The sequence below is a fragment of the Colletotrichum tamarilloi genome (assembly GCF_030869305.1).
Source record: "Colletotrichum tamarilloi strain Tom-12 chromosome Unknown Scaffold_2.1, whole genome shotgun sequence".
Taxonomy (NCBI): Eukaryota; Fungi; Ascomycota; class Sordariomycetes; order Glomerellales; family Glomerellaceae; genus Colletotrichum; species Colletotrichum tamarilloi.
Window position 1 is genome coordinate 626,871 of NW_026849385.1, and position 17,556 is coordinate 644,426.

Consider the following 17,556-nt stretch of genomic DNA (forward strand, 5'->3'; position numbering starts at 1 on the left):
GCTGTCCCCCCCAACTTGCAAGTTTGCCAGACATGGCCATACCGCAACGACAACGCCTATCTGCCTGCCTCCTAGGTTGTCTATGCCATCGTGGTTGGGCAAGTAGGGTATCAATATAGCATTCATGCTGTAGGTAGTGCAAGGCAAATTCATCCTTGCATTAGACCGCTGAAGAAGCCAGACAACCGGTGACATTCCGCTTGCTCCATGTAGCTTGCTTACACTGATCGGCGGTTTGACACAACGCACTCTTGACATACTTGATGTTCCTGCAGAGAACCGTGGCACCTGAGGAATCATGTCAAGGCTTACACAAGGTATACCAGACTGTCACTTGTAGGCGACACCGTCGGCCAGCACATGGAGCTTTCGCTTGCGTGTTTGTCCATAGCTCGAAGCTTCTCTATTGTGATTCATGCTGAGAGAAGTTCTTTTGTTGGGGTCGCTCACAACCGTAGTATACAGGCCAAATTCTTCATAAAAAAACAGCCGATTGCCACCGTGCCGGCTCTTGCCGGCATCTGGTCTTTCCGACCAGTATCTCAACTCTCCGTAGTCCCCGATCCCAACTCCAATATCCCTGAGCAAAAACGAAAGGCTGGCTGTTAAGGTATCTCAAATGTGGGTTTTAATACAAGCTACTCCGGGTAGGAAAGACTCGGGTGTCTTCCTGCAAAGATCCTCAACGGGCTCACAAGGGTCGAGTGCTGAAGAGTGCAGGTGTTGATGGGCAGGTGTGCATCATGTCGAGCATACTGCCCTTAGTGCTGGCTCCACTGGATAGTGTTGAGGTCAACACCCTCCTGCACCAACTCCCAAAGCGGGCTCAGCTCGCGCAAGAAGTCGACTCTCTCCTTGACTGCCTTGAGAACGTAGTCAATCTCCTGCTCGGTGGTGAAACGGCCAATACCGAATCTGATACTGCTGTGGGCGCTCTCATCGCTATTACCCAAAGCACGAAGAACGTAACTGGGCTCCAGAGAAGCAGAGGTGCAGGCACTGCCAGAAGACAGCGCGATGTCCTTCAAGGCCATCAGGAGAGACTCGCCCTCAACATAGGCGAACGAAACGTTGACACATCCAGGGTAGAAGTGCTCAGGGTCGCCGTTCTGGGTGGTGTGCTCCAGCGACAACAAGCCATTGAGGAGTCTGTCAGACAAGAACTTGATACGCTTCGAGTCGTACTGATAAAACTGTTAGCTGCTGTGTATCGATGCAAGATACCATAAACAGTGCAGAAGAGTTAGGATAGGTTCAGACAGGTTGCTATTTTTCAACATGGACGTCCTTGTCACGGGACATTCAGAAAGCCATGCATGTAGGAGCGAATCATCATATGGGTAGGCTGGGGAAAGGGAACTGAATGAAACCTTGAACATACCTCCATTTCCTCGTAGGCGATGCGGCACGCCTCGCCGAAGCCAGCAATCAGTGGCGGTGCGAGAGTACCGCTTCGCAAACCTCTCTCCTGTCCGCCTCCGCTGATGATAGGGTCAAGTCTGACTCTGGGCCGGCGGCGGACGTAGCAAGCTCCAATGCCTTTGGGGCCGTAGATCTTGTGTGAGGAGATAGACATCAAGTCGATGTTCATCTTGTTGACGTCCATGGGAATCTTTCCGACAGCTTGTGCAGCATCGGTATGGAAGAATGTTTTCCTCTCGCGGCAAAGCTTTCCAATGGCCTCCAATGGCTGGATAACTCCGATTTCGTTATTCACAGACATAATGCTGACGATGGCAGTATCCGGACGAATCGCTGCAGCTAGCTCATCCATGTCGATCAAGCCAGAGTTCTTGACCGGGAGGTATGTAACTTCGAAGCCCTCATCTTGAAGATGGCGGCAGCTGTCAAGAACGCACTTGTGCTCCGTCTGCGAAGTGACAATGTGCTTCTTCTTTCCAGATCTGCCAAAGAACCTTGCGACTCCCTTGATGCTCATGTTGTTGCTCTCGGTGGCGCCACTCGTGAAAATGATTTCCTTGGGATCCGCACCGATAAGCTTCGCAATGTGGCCTCGAGCCTCCTCGACCGCTTCCTCACTTTCCCATCCGTATGCGTGCGTTCTCGAATGTGGGTTTCCGTAGATACCAGTCATGAACGGTAACATGGCATCGAGGACGCGAGGGTCGACGGGAGTCGTGGCTTGCATGTCGAGATAGATGGGCCGCTGGCCCTCCTCCATCGTAGTGACTTGCTTCAGAACCTCAGCCATGGGGCTAACCATGACATTTGAAGCATCGGGAGACTGAGGGACAACATCGATGAAGTCTTTCTTGTCAAGCTTGATGGCCGTTTCGATGTTAACCTGTGCATTATCACGTTTCGTTTCCGAGACGTATCTGCGCTGCTGAGATAATCTGTGGGTTGGCGCAACCGCCACCCTTGATAATGAGGAAATGCCTCGTGAGGGAACACCCGGCACCTGCGTATAGCGGCAAAGGCGACCTGCCTGCCTGAAGGCGGATGATGTGATGCTAGCCATGATGTGTTTGATGTTGATGGCGTAGGGAAGAAGAGGGACGCGAGCTTCAGGGAGAGGAAAAGGAAAATAGAAATTCTAGAAAGAGGAGAAGCTACCCTACTCAGGATGGGGATAGTTTTTTTTCGTGACAAATTGCATCGGAGACCGCCTCGGGGTCGGGGATAAACACACGGGCCGTGATTGGCCAGATCGGTGGGATGACGTTCCCTATTCAGCTGCAGTCCTTTTTGGGAGGCGGTTTCGGCTACGGCACCTGTCAGGACCGACACCCCCGAAAAAGCAGCAGCCCAAGATTGGGCCACGCCTCGTAGGGTCAAGAAGCACAGGCGGGCGCGGCAGGGAAGCCGAAGGTTGCAAAGGGACGGTCCCTACCTGGTCCTTACCTTCCCATGTCATGATGTGCCTTACCTAACATGCCCTTACTCAAGGATGATTAGCTAAACAAAACGTAAACGGGCAGGCCTCCCAGGACTTGGACAAAGTGAATTGGGTCTTTGCTGAAATGCTGAATGCGGCCGGACTGGGGACGAGGATCTTTGTAGAGACGGGCTCTCGGAGTCGCCCTGCTCTTCCACCGCTTTCGCCGCGACCGAGCAACTGTATTCCACTTGCCTTTCTTCCTTTTGCATTGTTCAATTTCCCAAACCGAAGCTCCGAATATCCTCAAGTCCATCCCCTTCCTTCTCTCCAACCCTTTTCTGAGATTCTTTTTCTCATCCACAAATCGCAGCGTCATCATCGCGAAACATCTGTTTCCCACGTCGCAGTGCTCCGTTCTTCCCGCTGACCCCGCCAGGCACCTACTTTAGGTACCTTAGCTTCTGCATAGTAGCGCCTTAGCTCCTGTCTTTCGGCACCTCATGCGCCACAGCCAAGCGACACTGCGCAGAAGCTGACTGACACAGCCACGCCTACGTCGTCACCAGCGACAATCAGGTTGCGAGAGCCCACACCTCATAAGGTTGGACGTCGAATACCCTCAACTTTCAAGCAGCGACGACCCTCGTCAAAACCTTCAGCCTACGATACCACCTTCTCTGCCCTCTATTGGCACGAACTTTTCAAGTACCTAATCCGATACATCACCACCACAAAATCACCCCGCCATGAGCTTCCGGGGCTTCCAGAAAAGCGTCATTCGGGTACGTGTGTCCACTTAATGAGGGGTCCTCCCGTGCCCTCCGCGTGGTGACATGAAGACGGAACACAAAAATTGGCTGACTATTGATCTCCTTTTCTCCACGACAAACAGGCGCCCCAGCAATTCAAGTCGCGCTTCAATATCGGCGAGCACACAAAGGATGCCGTCTACATCGATTCCGAGCGCAGATTTCAAGAGCTGGAAACCGAGACGAAGCGATTGCACGATGAGTCCAAGAAATACTTCGACGCCATCAACGGCATGCTCAGCCATCAGATCGAATTCAGCAAGGCCATGACCGAAATCTACAAACCCATTTCCGGTCGCATGTCGGATCCCGACAGTTTGGAGGTTCGCGGCAACCCCGAGGGTATCCGTGCCTGCGAAGAGTACGAGGCTGTCGTCAAGGATTTGCAGGAGACTCTTGCGCCAGAGTTGGAGATGATAGAAAGTAGGGTTATTCGCCCAGCCAACGAACTCCTCGATGTCGTCAAGGTCATTCGCAAGTCAGCAGCGAAGCGCGAACACAAGAAGCTCGATTACGACCGACACAGACAAACCCTGAAGAAGCTGCAGGACAAGAAGGATCGGAATGCCAAGGATGAAAAGGCTCTGTGGAAAGCGGAGAACGACGTGGAGCAGGCGACTCAGGAGTTCAACTACTTCAACGATCTTCTCAAGGAGGAACTGCCGCGCCTGTTTGCGCTCGAGCAACAATTCATCCAACCCCTCTTCCAGTCCTTCTACTACATGCAACTCAACATCTTCTATACGTTGCACGAGAAGATGCAACACTGCGACATCGGCTACTTCGACCTAACGCTCGACGTACTTGAGGCATTCCACAAGAAGCGAGGTGATATTCAAGAGCAGGCGGAGAAGTTATCCATTGTGAAGTTCAAGACGACTGGTCAGAGACGTCCGGTAAAATACGGCGGCCGTCCCGCAATCGAGGGCAAGCCTCAACACCTGCTTACCGCTGGACCTTCTTCCTCCTCAGCTGCCTCCACAACCTCAGCAGCGCCCACAAAGTATGGTGGCTACACCAAGCAAGGAGAAACCGCCGACGCAAACCCGCCGCCTCCATACTCTCCTCCGCCCACGAACGGAACTTCTGGCGGAGGACTCGCCGCTATTGCCGCAGCAAAGTCAAAGCCTCCTCCGCCCAAGCCCAAACCCAGCCGACTCAGCGGAGCGCCCGCGGCCGAACATGTCACCGCCTTGTACGACTACGCTGCACAAGCTGAGGGCGACCTGAGCTTCAGGACGGGCGATGTCATCGAGATCATCAGCAGAACAAAGAACGAGAATGAGTGGTGGCAAGGTAGATTGAACGGAAAGACTGGGCAATTCCCAGGTGAGTTTTTGTCACCGGCCAGCACAAACTTGAATAGAGACAAAGACTAAGTTTCTCTGCGCAGGGAATTACGTGAAACTGAATTGAGTGGGAGCGACTAATAGAGACTCCCAACCCACCAATAACGATCGACACCCGTGATCTTCACCCAAATACACTGTGCCGCAGAGGCACATTAATGAACAACTGCTAGGGCATCGAAAGGGAAGCGCGAAATACTTGCATTTGGGATCTTCGGCGTACGCAGAAGGGACTGCCCCATTATTTCGAGTCGGAAAACACTTGAGAGAGGAGCGAAGGCAAAGGGAGAGAAAATGAGGGAAACTTGGATGTAGGGGAAGGGAGGAGGGGTGGGAGAAAGGCTGAGGAGAGACGTCGCTTTGATTTTACCCTGGGAGAAGTGTCCATGTGACACGAGTCTGTTGGTCGCCTCACTTTCATTTCTCCAGGTTTTCGGTGTAGAGAGACCGGCATCGGAGGCGGTGGCATAGCAAAGGATGGCCTTCTGATCCCATACCTACTACGCCTTTCTCAAACGATTCTGCAATTGTTGTGTTGTCAAAAATCACAAGAGCTTTCTCAATTCTGCGGGCATCATCGGCGTGCTGTAAGTATTGCGTGATTCCACATGAGAGACCTGCCCATTTGCTTTTTACTGGTTTGTACAGTTCCCAATTGTCTCATATCAGAAGTACAGGGAGGCGGGGGAGATCCGAGAAATGAGGCTCACTCTCCTCTTGGTATTTCACCCCCTTTTCTTTGAGCCTCGACAAACATGTTCGCTTGCGGCTCAGCCTGCCTATAGCTTCATGTATGATCCCGGCCGGCGGTGGTGTGAATGGCAAGTCTTTGAAGATTGAACAGTCCAGTCGTGGTCCACGGCGCGCCCTTTTGCATTGTAATTTTCAATTTGAGAAAGAGGAGCCCTTTCGGAATCGGCAGGGTGCATAAACAGCACTGGGATATATATGCAAGTTGTCGAGGTCTGGTAGAATTATATTTACGTATGCATCTATAGGCTGCCGGCCAGCGTGACCTCTTCTTCCCCAGGAGCCCAATACCCATGGAAGCCCGTTGACCCCTGACTCCGAGGGTACCATTGCGTCTTTGGCTGGTCATTAAGCCAGTCTCGGGGCTTGGGACATGCAGCTCGACCCTATCCACCCTTATGTTTTGGTTTGTCAAAGTGCAGATTCGACGTGGGACAACGGGGCGAGGCTCCTTGGGTGAGGCGAGCAGCCTATCGACGGGTTCTGCCTCAATCGGTCTGCTGGTATTTACAACTCCGTCTTTGTATCGGCAATCGACGGGAGAAAAATGGTTGGGTAGGCTAGCTGTCGTTTTCCTGTGGGAAAAGCTTTGTGTAATAAGATCTCAAAAGGAATATCAGCTCCCATGGTAGGTAGTATCGTCCAACGGGAGATCAGCTCCTGCTCAATCCCACACGCCAAGGGTTGGCCTCTCACCTGTCTCGCTGGCTGACTGATACCACTCGAAGTAACAAATGTAAGATACGGAGTAATTAATGAAGATAGAATTAGAATGAGGGTCGGGCTAGCTCGCTTATGGTGAGAGCCCCCCTTGGTAGAAACCGGGGTACTCCGTAGGCAACTCTACACTAGAGTCCCCATCGTGCGAACCACATCCTTCCTGAGCGGGGTGAACAAGGGCTTTTGAGCAGAAAACAAGGCAGCCGACATCCATTCCCCTGTCCAAATACAAAAGCAAAGAATCCAGGCGGACGCTACTGTGAAGCTCCAGCGGGCTGCCTACAGTAACTAACGATAGAAGATGGCGTAGGTGTAGTTGTCGTCGGCCGAAAATCTCCGTCCCACAACTTTTCGCGTCTTTGAATGGAGCAAAACACAAAATTTAATGCGGGATCGTCAGCTTGGTAACCCTGTTGGAAAAAGTACCAGCATGAGATCTTGCCAGTGAGGGATGCTAGTAAGACGTCTGGAACGTTTGATAGAGCTGCCCGCGGCAGGCTCTCATCAGCAACACCGGCACGGGACCGAGTGATCCTTGCAAAACGCAAAGTTGAAACCTACAGGACTCCCAAGAGCATAGATGGTTTGCAGGTATGCGGCCGAGGCTCTTCTTATCCATGATGGCGCGTCTGGCCTGCCGATGTCCGTCTGCACGTTGGCAGATGTTTGTGACAAATGAGGAATAGACCCCTCACTGAATGAAGGGTTTCTTGAACAGGGAGCAGACACCGGCAAGGACTGCGGCGTAGGATAGGGCCCCGAATCCCTCACATCGTCGCCTTCTGTCGGTTTACGGGTGCAAGGTGATCTTGTTGGGCCGCCAGGCCACCGAGCGAGTCCGGTAAGCTTAATGGAAGGGTCAAAACAAATGAAGACCAAAGGACGTCTGGTCTGAGGCCCTCTTTGCCCAATAGCGTATACCAATGAGCGCTCGTCCATTACCCCCGAGATGTTACCGAATGTACTCTGGCCTTTGGGACAGAGTATGTTATCCAGTGCGTCAAGGTGCACATTCCGTTGGCTCACGTCAACCTCTGGTGGCCAAGATGAGATCTCGTTAGGCCCATGGGTCTGGTGGGAGACCTGAGCAGAACTGTCAGCTGGTGACTCTTTCGGAACCCGGCCGGTTCCGCTTTGGGAGAAACGAGAAATTGAACGTATTTGCGGTCTTTGCGTCATCGCTTCGGTAGCGACTGGATCATTCACCAGGTCAACGAATGATCCGCAAGCCTGATTATAAGAACGTATAAAACAGTGGCTCAGGGTTATAGTCGGCAATGTTGAGCCGTCATCGCCCCTGTGAGCGTAGGTTGTGTCCTCTTTCTTCTCCAATGAGACTAGCTTAGTAGATGAGCAGCGCGGGGTTGATATATATGCGTTTTGGTGTGTGTCAGCTTCGGTATCTCTGTCACCAGGGTCAACGGGAGGAGTCGCAAAAACGAGTTCCTTTCTGTAGGCTGTTCTCGCGCTGGAAGATTCGTTGACAAGCCATTCTCTTCGGCATTCTGACACCATAATATTTCCCGTGACCAAGTCTTTCGCGAGCTGCAAAGTACTCCATCGATCATCTATCGGCCCGTCTTTGTGATCTCGTCTCAGCATAGATTCTTTCGACGCCAGCTGCATGTCTCCAGGCTGGGTACTGCCGACAGGCAACCGAAAACCGTAATAATATGATAGTGAGTCTGTTTCGTATACTTCGAAACTGTTCAGGCTGGACAAGCCATAGAAATAGCCATCGATGATTTCAAAACAAACGGTGGCTCCGATATCTGAACCAGCTAGGTCTTCGAGATCCAAGTGACCAGGTATCCATTGCTTGGTCTGTAGATCAAATCGTCGTAGGACCCATCGTTTGAAGCCATCATCCCCAGTAACCGAGTGAGTGCCGTAGTAGAGGTAGTCCTGATTGTTACGCACAAATAGCTTAGAGGTTGACTCGAGACGTTGGGTTGTGAGAAGCGTTCTCTTCTCCACGTTGATGACAACCAAGCGACTTCGACCTTCGTTCTTGGGTGGGCTGTAAAGACAAGATAATATTCCATGGGCGAAGTATATTGGACGGAACTTGTACTTATTATTGGCGAAATTCGCCCCCGGGACAGATTGTAGCAGCATTCGGGTATCGATGATGTCCTCTGAGTCCGACGAGGCATGCAAGTTGAGGAGACGCAGCACCTCGTAACTTTCCGTATAGCAAAGCGTGCCATTGCAGTAGATGAAGTCAACTGCATGAGCGACCAGAGCTGTGGTGTATGGCTTGGCAGTGGCGATAGCGTCCTGAAGCTTGACCAGTCGCCGCAAGCAGCGAGCATATTGCTTCGAGGAGCGGGCAGCTAGGAAATCAGCTGAGTACGGCGCATGAGTCTAAGCCACCAAGTCAGCGCGGCTCAAGAATGATTATAATCGTTGCTCCAAGACGATGCTCACCTCCAATGCAGCCCGGCAAATATCGTCATTGCTCACGAGGTACCTGAACTGTCTACAAGCGAGACTTAAGTTGAATATGTCGTGTAAATTCAAAGAATTTGCGATATAAGTCATAATCTCGATAGGCAGCCTTTGCATTCTTGCAAAGTCGACGGCTGCCATAAACCCGCCTTTCCAGCATTCGGCCAATAACTTGTCGTAAAAGAGCGAAAGATCGAATGCCAAACTTTCATCAGGCAACCGGGGGGTTGTAAATTAGGTAACGTAAGGTAACTTGAGGGAGGGGCGGTCATGTGCGAGACAGCCGGTGGAGGTGATTTGGTGCCACTCAAGACTGAGGCAACTGACTATGAGGCGACCACTTGTCATGCAGGTCGAAATATTCCTCGGGAAAAGCGACTGTTGCTTGTTTTAAGGTGAGTACCCGAGGGGCTCAACCAGCAGAGCCGCACTAGGACGCGGGTTCTATACACGTACACACACCCCTCCCCCCTCTTAGACCCACGAATCGGCCAAGAACATACATTGCCGCTTCCCCCTCTAGATCCAAGACAAATATACCTGTGTTTGTAATATAATCTCTTTGAAGCCAGGCTAGCCTGACGCCGTCGGACTGGCGTGCAGTCTATCTTGGTACGTATACGGCGACGCAGCAGAAGGGCATGTCCGTTGGGTGTCTCGAAGTATATTACGGGAACCTAAGGTCGTGGAGTCTTCTCATGTCTTTTCATGTGGATTTGTGCAAGAAGAGAGCATGGTAATGTGGGATTATCAGGCAAAGGGCCGAGATGGAGGGGGGGGGGGGGGCGCCCGAGATGTCGTACAGGCTCCATGGCCCCCTTGTATTGGCGAGCCCTGCCGGTCATTTCATCCCTAGTTCGGCAAACTGCAGACTCGAGAATGTGTCGATGTCTCTGTATCAGAGCCTTACCGAGCACGTTCTTTGATGAGCATGCGGCTCAAAAAATACTCGAAATCAGGCTGTCCCCAAAAGATTCCAGGTTGGACCGTACAGGGGTGGAGATTCATCAAGTGCCCCGGTCGAGACTAGCATTCTCTACTAGCACCTACATCCCTGATCGCAGCGACGGGTCTTAAGAGGATTCTGCCCAATCATAGGGCTTCAAAAGAGCCTCCATTCTCCTCTTTTCTTGAGACTGACATTCGCTTTCGCCAACACTTTCCTCACCAACTCCCTCATCATCTATTTGTGGTTGCACTGCCTTAACTCAGATGAGCTCTTTGTAACGGTAATCTAGATCCTAGAACCGATGCGGCTCTGCTCTACGACTTTTTTGAAGACCGCGCAGGTTAATGTTCCCTCGTCTTTTGCAATGAACACTCTCCGTGCCTACCTCCTCTATGCGTAAGGGAAGTCCGCCGAAGTCCGTCACTGCTCATATGACACGCTGCTCACGTGAGGTCTTTTTATAATCATATAAATCTGTTCCAGTGGAACGAATTAAGTATCAGCGACTCCATCATCTGCATGCCTTGGTCACCGTTCTGCTCGTATCGTTGCCCGACCAAAAAGCCACTTGGGAAGGCTAGGAATTCTTCCGAATTACATTTTACGCCCGTTCGTCGTCTTGTGCCGTTGGGACTACTAGTCTTTTGTCAGTCTAGAGGCTCAGCTGGTCATGCCTGACAGTTACGAGGCTGGCTCAAGACGACTCATGTGCTGTGGACACCCGCTTTGCATCGTCAGTGATCCACAACTTGCGCCATCGCGTCAGATGCGTCGATTTCCATCACCATATCCCTCACACGGCCCCCGAGCCTCAAAGATACCGGCCTGTCTGACCCATCAATAGTGAGACCACTTGTCCGACTTCCACCGGCTTAGACAGTGAATGTGGCAATGTCTTATTCGCCAGGCATCGTCCTACCAAATGGTGTCGTCAAGTGATGCATTCGGGGCCGTTCTAGCCAGGTCTCGCATTAAAGGGTGGTACTCTCGACTTCTCATGAACCGACCACGTTTCACTAGCGGGTAGATCGTGCCTTCTCGCTGATGCTGTTTACGCACATAAGTGCAAAATCCGACAGAACTAACAAGCCGTGTGCAGCGTGAGAACCGGTTTCTGCTGATGCCCAAAATCTTGGTGCTGGCTTGGGCTCTACCACGCCGATCTCTCTATACCTTGAGTCAAGGCTTGAAGAGCGAAGCGATAGCTGGATAGCTGAAGAAATCAAGTACCTGTCTAAGATATACCGCAGCCTCACATGACACCTTCGCATCGACTTTGAGGCCCTTAGGCCGTCTTCAAATCATTCAGATGTTTAAACCTGGGAAGACCAAGGGTAGTCGCCGCGAATCGAGTCTTCCTCCCTTCGAAGCCATCTTGGTTGCCAGTAAGAAAAGTCGAGAGAGTGCATTAAATAGGGGAAGTGTCACACGATATGCTTTTCGAAATGTAGAACGAGGAATGTCCGGCTACAGATGTGACATTGCGTACATCTTTCCCATCGTCTCACTTATATCACCAGCAGACGGCTTCGCCAAGTGAAGCCATTCCCAACCAGGTTGTTTTGCTCCGCCGACGCCGCTGACAGCCTTTCATCCGCCGGACCTAGCTTTCTAGCAGACCCACGACCGGTGCTTCTTTGAGTTTACAGCTGACAGCCTTACATTTCGATGAGGTCGAAATCGACGGGGCCGCAGCCAATGTCTTCAGCATTTTGTGTACTACCTTGCCCCCCCCTGCGTTCCCTGGTGCCGGAGCTGTGGGTCTTCCACGCCGGGGATTTGTCCGGCGAACCCCAGCACCTCACCACCTTAGTGCTTACGACTTTGGTACTTCGGTGCTATTGCCTGGCTTTTCAGATATTTCACGGTATTGACAATATGTGGCGCTCTTCATGCAAGATATGGTAAGCATCATTCATTATGTCATCTCCAAACATATCAATAGCATAGTTGCCTCGGAAAGTCGAACATAACTCTACCTTTTGGCCAATAATTCTCAAATTATTCTCATCGTAGCGTGTGATCGATAAGTCTATCTCACACATATTTCGGACGCAAACTATCTCATGTTTGCTTCTCAGGTTCACTGTTCGTTGTGGCGCAGCTATGAGGAAGCCTCTCTATTGCAAAAGATCCAAAACTCATTCCAGTGCTCCTCTACACTGTTCGATGCTGTGCATCAAGGGCACAGCTCATTACTGTGCGGAATGGCCATCCGCACGGTTGCTGTTAGCATAAAAGCAGCATGCTGCCGAATGCGAATTAGCTACGTAGGATCTTCAATCCTGGTTTGCGACTTTCCTCTTTCATGTTTTAACCCTTTTCAAGACACACAATTCTGCAGTTATTTTTTTCGAAACTCAACGGCCATGAGTCTCACTGAAGAAATTGACCTGTGGTCACCTTTTACCAGCGACACTCTGTTGGAGGTTCGCACCAGCGTGATGAAGAAGATGCCCGGACTAGAGGTCACGTCCGGAATCGACAAGGATTTGAGGCATGGCCCCATTCACGTATCATATCTCGGACTCGATGCGGATGAGCATGATCCAACTTTCCATGGTGGACCGGATAAAGCGATACACGGTTGTGAGTACATTGTGATGCTGCTTCAGGCGTTCTGCCATCATGACGCAGTTCTGAAAGTTTAGTCCAGATTGCTCCTCTCACTATTCTGGTTGGAAGGCAGAGCATCCAGTTGCAGCGGACAGATTCAGACCGGGAGCTTTTGGCGAAAATTTTGTCACTAGACACATGAATGAGCGCAACGTTTGCATTGGCGATGTTATCGCCGTTGGTGACGAAGTCATGCTCCAAGTCAGTTTGCCACGACAACCATGTTACAAGCTCAATCATCGTTTCCAGTTGAAGAACTTTGCGCCTACGACGTTCAAGTCTAGTAGGACTGGCTGGTATTATCGTGTTCTGAAAGAGGGAACAGTCAAGGCTGGCGACGAAATTAGGCTCGTCGAGCGCAAGTGGCCCAAGTGGACCATTGAGAGGGTTCAGGAGTACCTGCACCGGAACCAGACTGACGCGGCTATGAATGAGGAACTTGCATCAATTGAAGACATGGGCAAGGAAAGTCGTGGCGCATTCCAGCGACGAGTGGCCAAGGCTAAAGCTCAAGTCAAGAGGGAAAAGGGGGACCAGTGGAGAGACTTCAAGATTATCGAAAAAACAAGACAAACCTCGAGAATCTCATCTTTTGTCCTCGAAGCCATCAACCCGATCGAGAACCCAGAATATCTCAACGAAGGGGCTCACGCAAAGCTCAAGCTTCCGAATGGCCTCCTTCGGTCTTACTCCGTCATCTCTGGGGACCGCAACAAGTTCGAGCTCGGCATTGCTCTCGAGGAGAAGGGCCGTGGAGGATCCCTCTACATCCACAACTCTATGTCTGTAGGCGACATCCTTCAGGTTGGGCGAATGACAACCGATGTACAAGTTGCCAGTGCCTCAAGCAATCACGTCTTCATTGTGGGAGGTATCGGTATCACCGCCTTTTTGGTCCTTGCCGAGGCCTACCACGAAGTCCACTACAATTTCGAGATGCACTACGCCGTTCGCTCGGACGACGATATACCGTTTCGTTCTCACTTGGATGCTCTTGGGAGTAGTGTTCGATTTTACGACCGTAGTAAAGGCGAGAGGATGGATATCACCGAGATCATCAAAACGCTCAAGTGGAACAGCCACGTCTACGTTTGCGGACCTACGCGAATGACCGATGCTGTAAGGGTAGCCGCAGAGGATTGTGGTCTCGATGAGGGCGACGTACATTACGAAGCCTTCTCTGCCGATACATCGGGAGACCCATTCGAGGCAGAGGTTCTGAATCGAGGCGGCAAGATCATGAAGGTGGGCGAGGAGGAGACGCTGCTGGAAGTACTTAAGCGGGAGATCGGGGGCGATGTGGAGAGTAGCTGCGAAGTCGGTAACTGTGGAACTTGCAAAGTTGCGCTTAAGAGCGGTCGAGTCGATCACAGAGGCACGGCTCTATCTGGCGACGACAAACTTGAGTCAATGCTGAGTTGCGTGAGTCGTGGTATTGGAAGAATAGCAATCGAGATTTGATTGACCACCAGTCTTAACACGCTCTCTGCTAGATTGCTACAGTATATCCAACTTCACTTTGGTTTCACATCATATTTGATTCAAAATAGACAATGTTAAAGCCAGAGCGTTGTGTGCCACCGTACCTCAATTACTCCGAGAGTGCAACAGAAACAACCTTAGTACCTAAACTAAGTAAGACGGAGAGAGATCGCCCACCTCACCGAGCTCGGTGTCGATCGCCCTTACCGTTGATAAGAGTGGTGGGGTGTAAAGCACGGGCCATGCGGTTGGGTGAGGCCAATGATAGCAGCTTCTGATAATAATCAAAGACCCACCTTGACTTTTTTCTCAGGCTGGCTTCGATCCGACAAGAATTCTAGCTGCTCACTCTTACTTCCATAGGACGACAACATTTCTTCGCGTTGAGCCGATCACCCGCCAATATGTCAACCGCCGAGTCCCAAGGGGATGGCTTCCTTCTATTGCCAGTGAAGCTCCCAGCACTTCCCTCGTGCCCCATCACCGCTCTTCACGAGATCCGCGTTCGACGAAATGCGCCCAGGATCCCGACCGAGATCGATGATCGAAGTCTCTTTCTCAAGAACGTCCCCGTCGACAGCACCGAAGCTCATTTTCGCCAAGTTTTCTCCGCTCTCGTTGGTCCAGGTCGCTTCGAAAGCATTGCATTCGAGGATGATCGGAAGAATGCCGCAGCTGTCGACCCAGTCAACGCTGCGAAGATTATGGGTCTAGGCAAGAAGCGCAAGCGCGGCGAACAGGAAGCAGAAGAGAGAGCCCGGGAGGAAGAAATCGCACGACTGCCCGAGACTTGGACGAGAAGATTGCGAAAAAGCGGTAGCAGCGCCATTGCTCTCTTCGCAGATGAAAAGAGCGTCGAGCTCGTGCTCAAGGCTATCAGGAAGGCGAACAAGACGACAAAATTTCCCGTCTGGGGACAGGGTGTTTCCGAGGATGAGCCCGAGCTTGGATCCGAATGGGTATCTGCACACATTCAGCTGTCGCGCTGTGACAAGGCGGCAACGCAGAAGTCGGTTCACGCCTTCTTCAACGTTTTCAACCGCAAGGAGAAGGAAGCGGCGGAGATGGCCAAGAGGTTGCGCAATGAGCCAGACGAGGACGGCTTCGTCACAGTTGTCCGCGGTGGCCGTGTTGCTCCGGCCAACAAGAACGAGGCCGAAGAAGCCCGACAGAAGATGATCGACAGGGCCTCGAAGAAGAAGGACGAGACTACGGACTTCTACCGCTTCCAACTGCGCGAGCGTCGCAAGGCGGAACAAGCCGCTATGCTGAAGAGATTCGACGAGGACAAGAAAAAGGTCGATGCCATGAAGGAGAAGCGTGGCAAGTTCAGGCCGGAAACATGAATCTACAGAGGACGTTTCCAACACATTAAACAAGATACCCATGTAAAAAACATCAACTTCAGCGTAAGTGGTCTCTCCTCTTTCTCAGTGTACTCCCCTCTACATGATGACGCACGCGGGGCCAGCGGAGCACCTGTAGGCGAAGGGCTTGTCCCAGAGCCAGTGGTGCAGTGCCGACAAACACCGCGTTATATATATCTTCTCAACTTTGTCTGATATTTCGATCGGGGCTTTCTTCTTTCGCGATTAACGATAACGCTTGGAAAAAACAAAGGCTTACGCAATGCTAGACCACCAGATTTAGAGATCAAAGAGGCAGGCTCCTACGGCAGCAAGAGGCCTGTTGTTCGAGTCATAGAATCACGTTTGCGGAAACAGGACGGCTTCCGCCGAAGAGACTTGCCGTACACCTTCACGCCCTTTTGCCCAGGAGTGAGGGAGGTCGAGTGGGTGGAATGAGGAAACCAGTGCCGAGTCGAGTCGCAAAATAGAACCGCCGCGGCACAGATGACCACGGATTGGTCTGATATTTGCTACCGCCACGCCTCTCAGCGTCCTCGGTAGAAAAAATACAAAGCCACGTGTGCGGCAAGTCGATGTCTCCCAGTCATGGCCTTCTTTCCCAACGCAATTCCCGCAATCCTGGATTGAACAACGCGGCAGGTTCAGGTTCTGGACCAGTGGATGCCTATTGCTTAATCAAACGCTCCTCTGTGCAGCGCGTGGCGTCAATGTTCTTTTCGACAGTACTCCCATTCAGGTGTTGATTGTATTTTACTTGCTGCCCCTATGCCCCTCTACTTTTTCCCACCTCGTCTGGGTTCCAGTTCCGCCACGATGTTTTAGCGCCAGAGCCGGGGTATCATACTTCTCAACTGGTTCTAGTGGAAGAGTACTTGATGCCCCAGTGCTGGGCTACCACATGGCTGGTTCTCATGAATCGCGACGAGCGGGTGAACTGAACGAGAAATTTCATTTCTTCGGGGGTCACCAAAGTTCCACGGTTCAATATGTACATCGTCCACCGCTCTCTCACAACTGCTCTGCGGTGACTTACAAAAGATCCATTTCATGCGTATCTGCTTACTCTGTGCCGCACGTCGACGTCTAATTCATGAAAAGATCCTGGCACGATGCGGGTTTACGGCTATCGTCGCCGGGTTCACCTCACCAACAAGGGCTTGAATGATGCTTACTGCCTCGGCGTCTGTATCCGATTCGGCATAGGCCAAAGTAGGAAGAGAAGCCCCGCAACACCCACGAAATTCATCATGGGGTCACTCTGAGCCCTTTTTCCGTGGTGTTTATGACTTCCACATACCCACTCCTGAGCGCTGAGACCCTGCCAAGCATCGCCATACTCGCGCACCGATGCTTGTCGTCTTCAGCTACATCCGAGAATAGCATCGCAGTTGAGAATGGCATTTCCATCTTCGCCTGAAGTCTCTAGCGTGGGAAACAGAATCCTGCCGCTCGTCACACGGACTTTGACGCGATGGGCCGCGATTGCTAACTAAAGGATTCATGACATGCGAAAACCATGTAAGATTGAGCAAACGACTCAGGATCCAGTGGGTAATTAGGGATTCATACCGCGCCGCAGTCTACTCTTGTGAGCATAATGCACGGTACTTTACAAATTTGAGGAACCCTTATTTTCTCTCAGGATCGTATGTATGCATACCTATAGCTTATTCCCGCCTACATTACGTATAAACCAAAAGAGCGGCTGCATTGAGTCGAGGGGAGGGAATAACCTAATTAGCCGCAAAAAGCCACCAAGTCCAGCCGCACCTGGCTCCTCGCAGTAACAATAGTCGTCAACCAACATCCCCTTTGAGTTAGTCCATCGGCCGATACAAGTCGAGAGACTAACACCATAGCCGCATCGCTCGACGCCCCCGTGGCACCCATCGTGGGATCCCCCAATCACTGTCAATCTTTCCCATTTCTGTAATTTCCTGGGCCCCTTTCCCGCACCTGATTTGGCGTAGTCAGGGTCGACTCTCCGGCTGGTGCCCGGACCTCACGATGCTTGGCCTCGGCAGCCATCATGGGAGTCGTGCATACGAAGATGACTTCCTTTGCAAACCTCCTTCCCCTTCTGGGCCACACAGACACACAGACAGCAATGGCGAATAGTCCAGCACGACCAGACAGGCCATCTTAGACTCTGTTCAGCGGGCCCTAGAGGAGGATATTTTCGAGATGAGAACCTCGCTTAGCCCTTCAAGGACGTCTA

The 17,556-nt window shown here is 51.7% G+C and overlaps 4 protein-coding genes across 4 annotated transcripts, besides 1 other annotated feature; 2 read left to right on the top strand and 2 right to left on the bottom strand.

The window, feature by feature from the left end:
- The first annotated feature begins 415 nt into the window (after positions 1-415).
- Positions 416-481: a sequence feature (Short protein (CTAM01_00851, KAK1511921.1) was converted to a misc_feature.).
- Positions 482-761: 280 nt separating this feature from the next.
- CTAM01_00852 (cysteine desulfurase IscS) lies at positions 762-2,482 on the bottom strand (the record flags this gene model as incomplete). Its single annotated transcript, XM_060516898.1, has 2 exons — positions 762-1,184; positions 1,382-2,482. The coding sequence occupies 2 exons, from the start codon at positions 2,480-2,482 to the stop codon at positions 762-764; spliced, it is 1,524 nt and encodes a 507-aa protein (XP_060388360.1).
- Positions 2,483-3,588: 1,106 nt separating this feature from the next.
- CTAM01_00853 (BAR domain-containing protein) lies at positions 3,589-5,067 on the top strand (the record flags this gene model as incomplete). Its single annotated transcript, XM_060516899.1, has 3 exons — positions 3,589-3,624; positions 3,735-4,980; positions 5,045-5,067. The coding sequence occupies 3 exons, from the start codon at positions 3,589-3,591 to the stop codon at positions 5,065-5,067; spliced, it is 1,305 nt and encodes a 434-aa protein (XP_060388361.1).
- A 1,907-nt stretch (positions 5,068-6,974) lies between these two features.
- On the bottom strand, positions 6,975-9,014 carry CTAM01_00854 (F-box domain-containing protein; the record flags this gene model as incomplete). The annotated part of the gene is made up of 3 exons (XM_060516900.1): positions 6,975-7,811; positions 7,848-8,837; positions 8,901-9,014. The coding sequence occupies 3 exons, from the start codon at positions 9,012-9,014 to the stop codon at positions 6,975-6,977; spliced, it is 1,941 nt and encodes a 646-aa protein (XP_060388362.1).
- A 3,225-nt stretch (positions 9,015-12,239) lies between these two features.
- Positions 12,240-15,314, top strand: CTAM01_00855 (MOSC domain-containing protein; the record flags this gene model as incomplete). The annotated part of the gene is made up of 3 exons (XM_060516901.1): positions 12,240-12,459; positions 12,527-13,807; positions 14,332-15,314. The coding sequence occupies 3 exons, from the start codon at positions 12,240-12,242 to the stop codon at positions 15,312-15,314; spliced, it is 2,484 nt and encodes an 827-aa protein (XP_060388363.1).
- Positions 15,315-17,556: the final 2,242 nt, after the last annotated feature.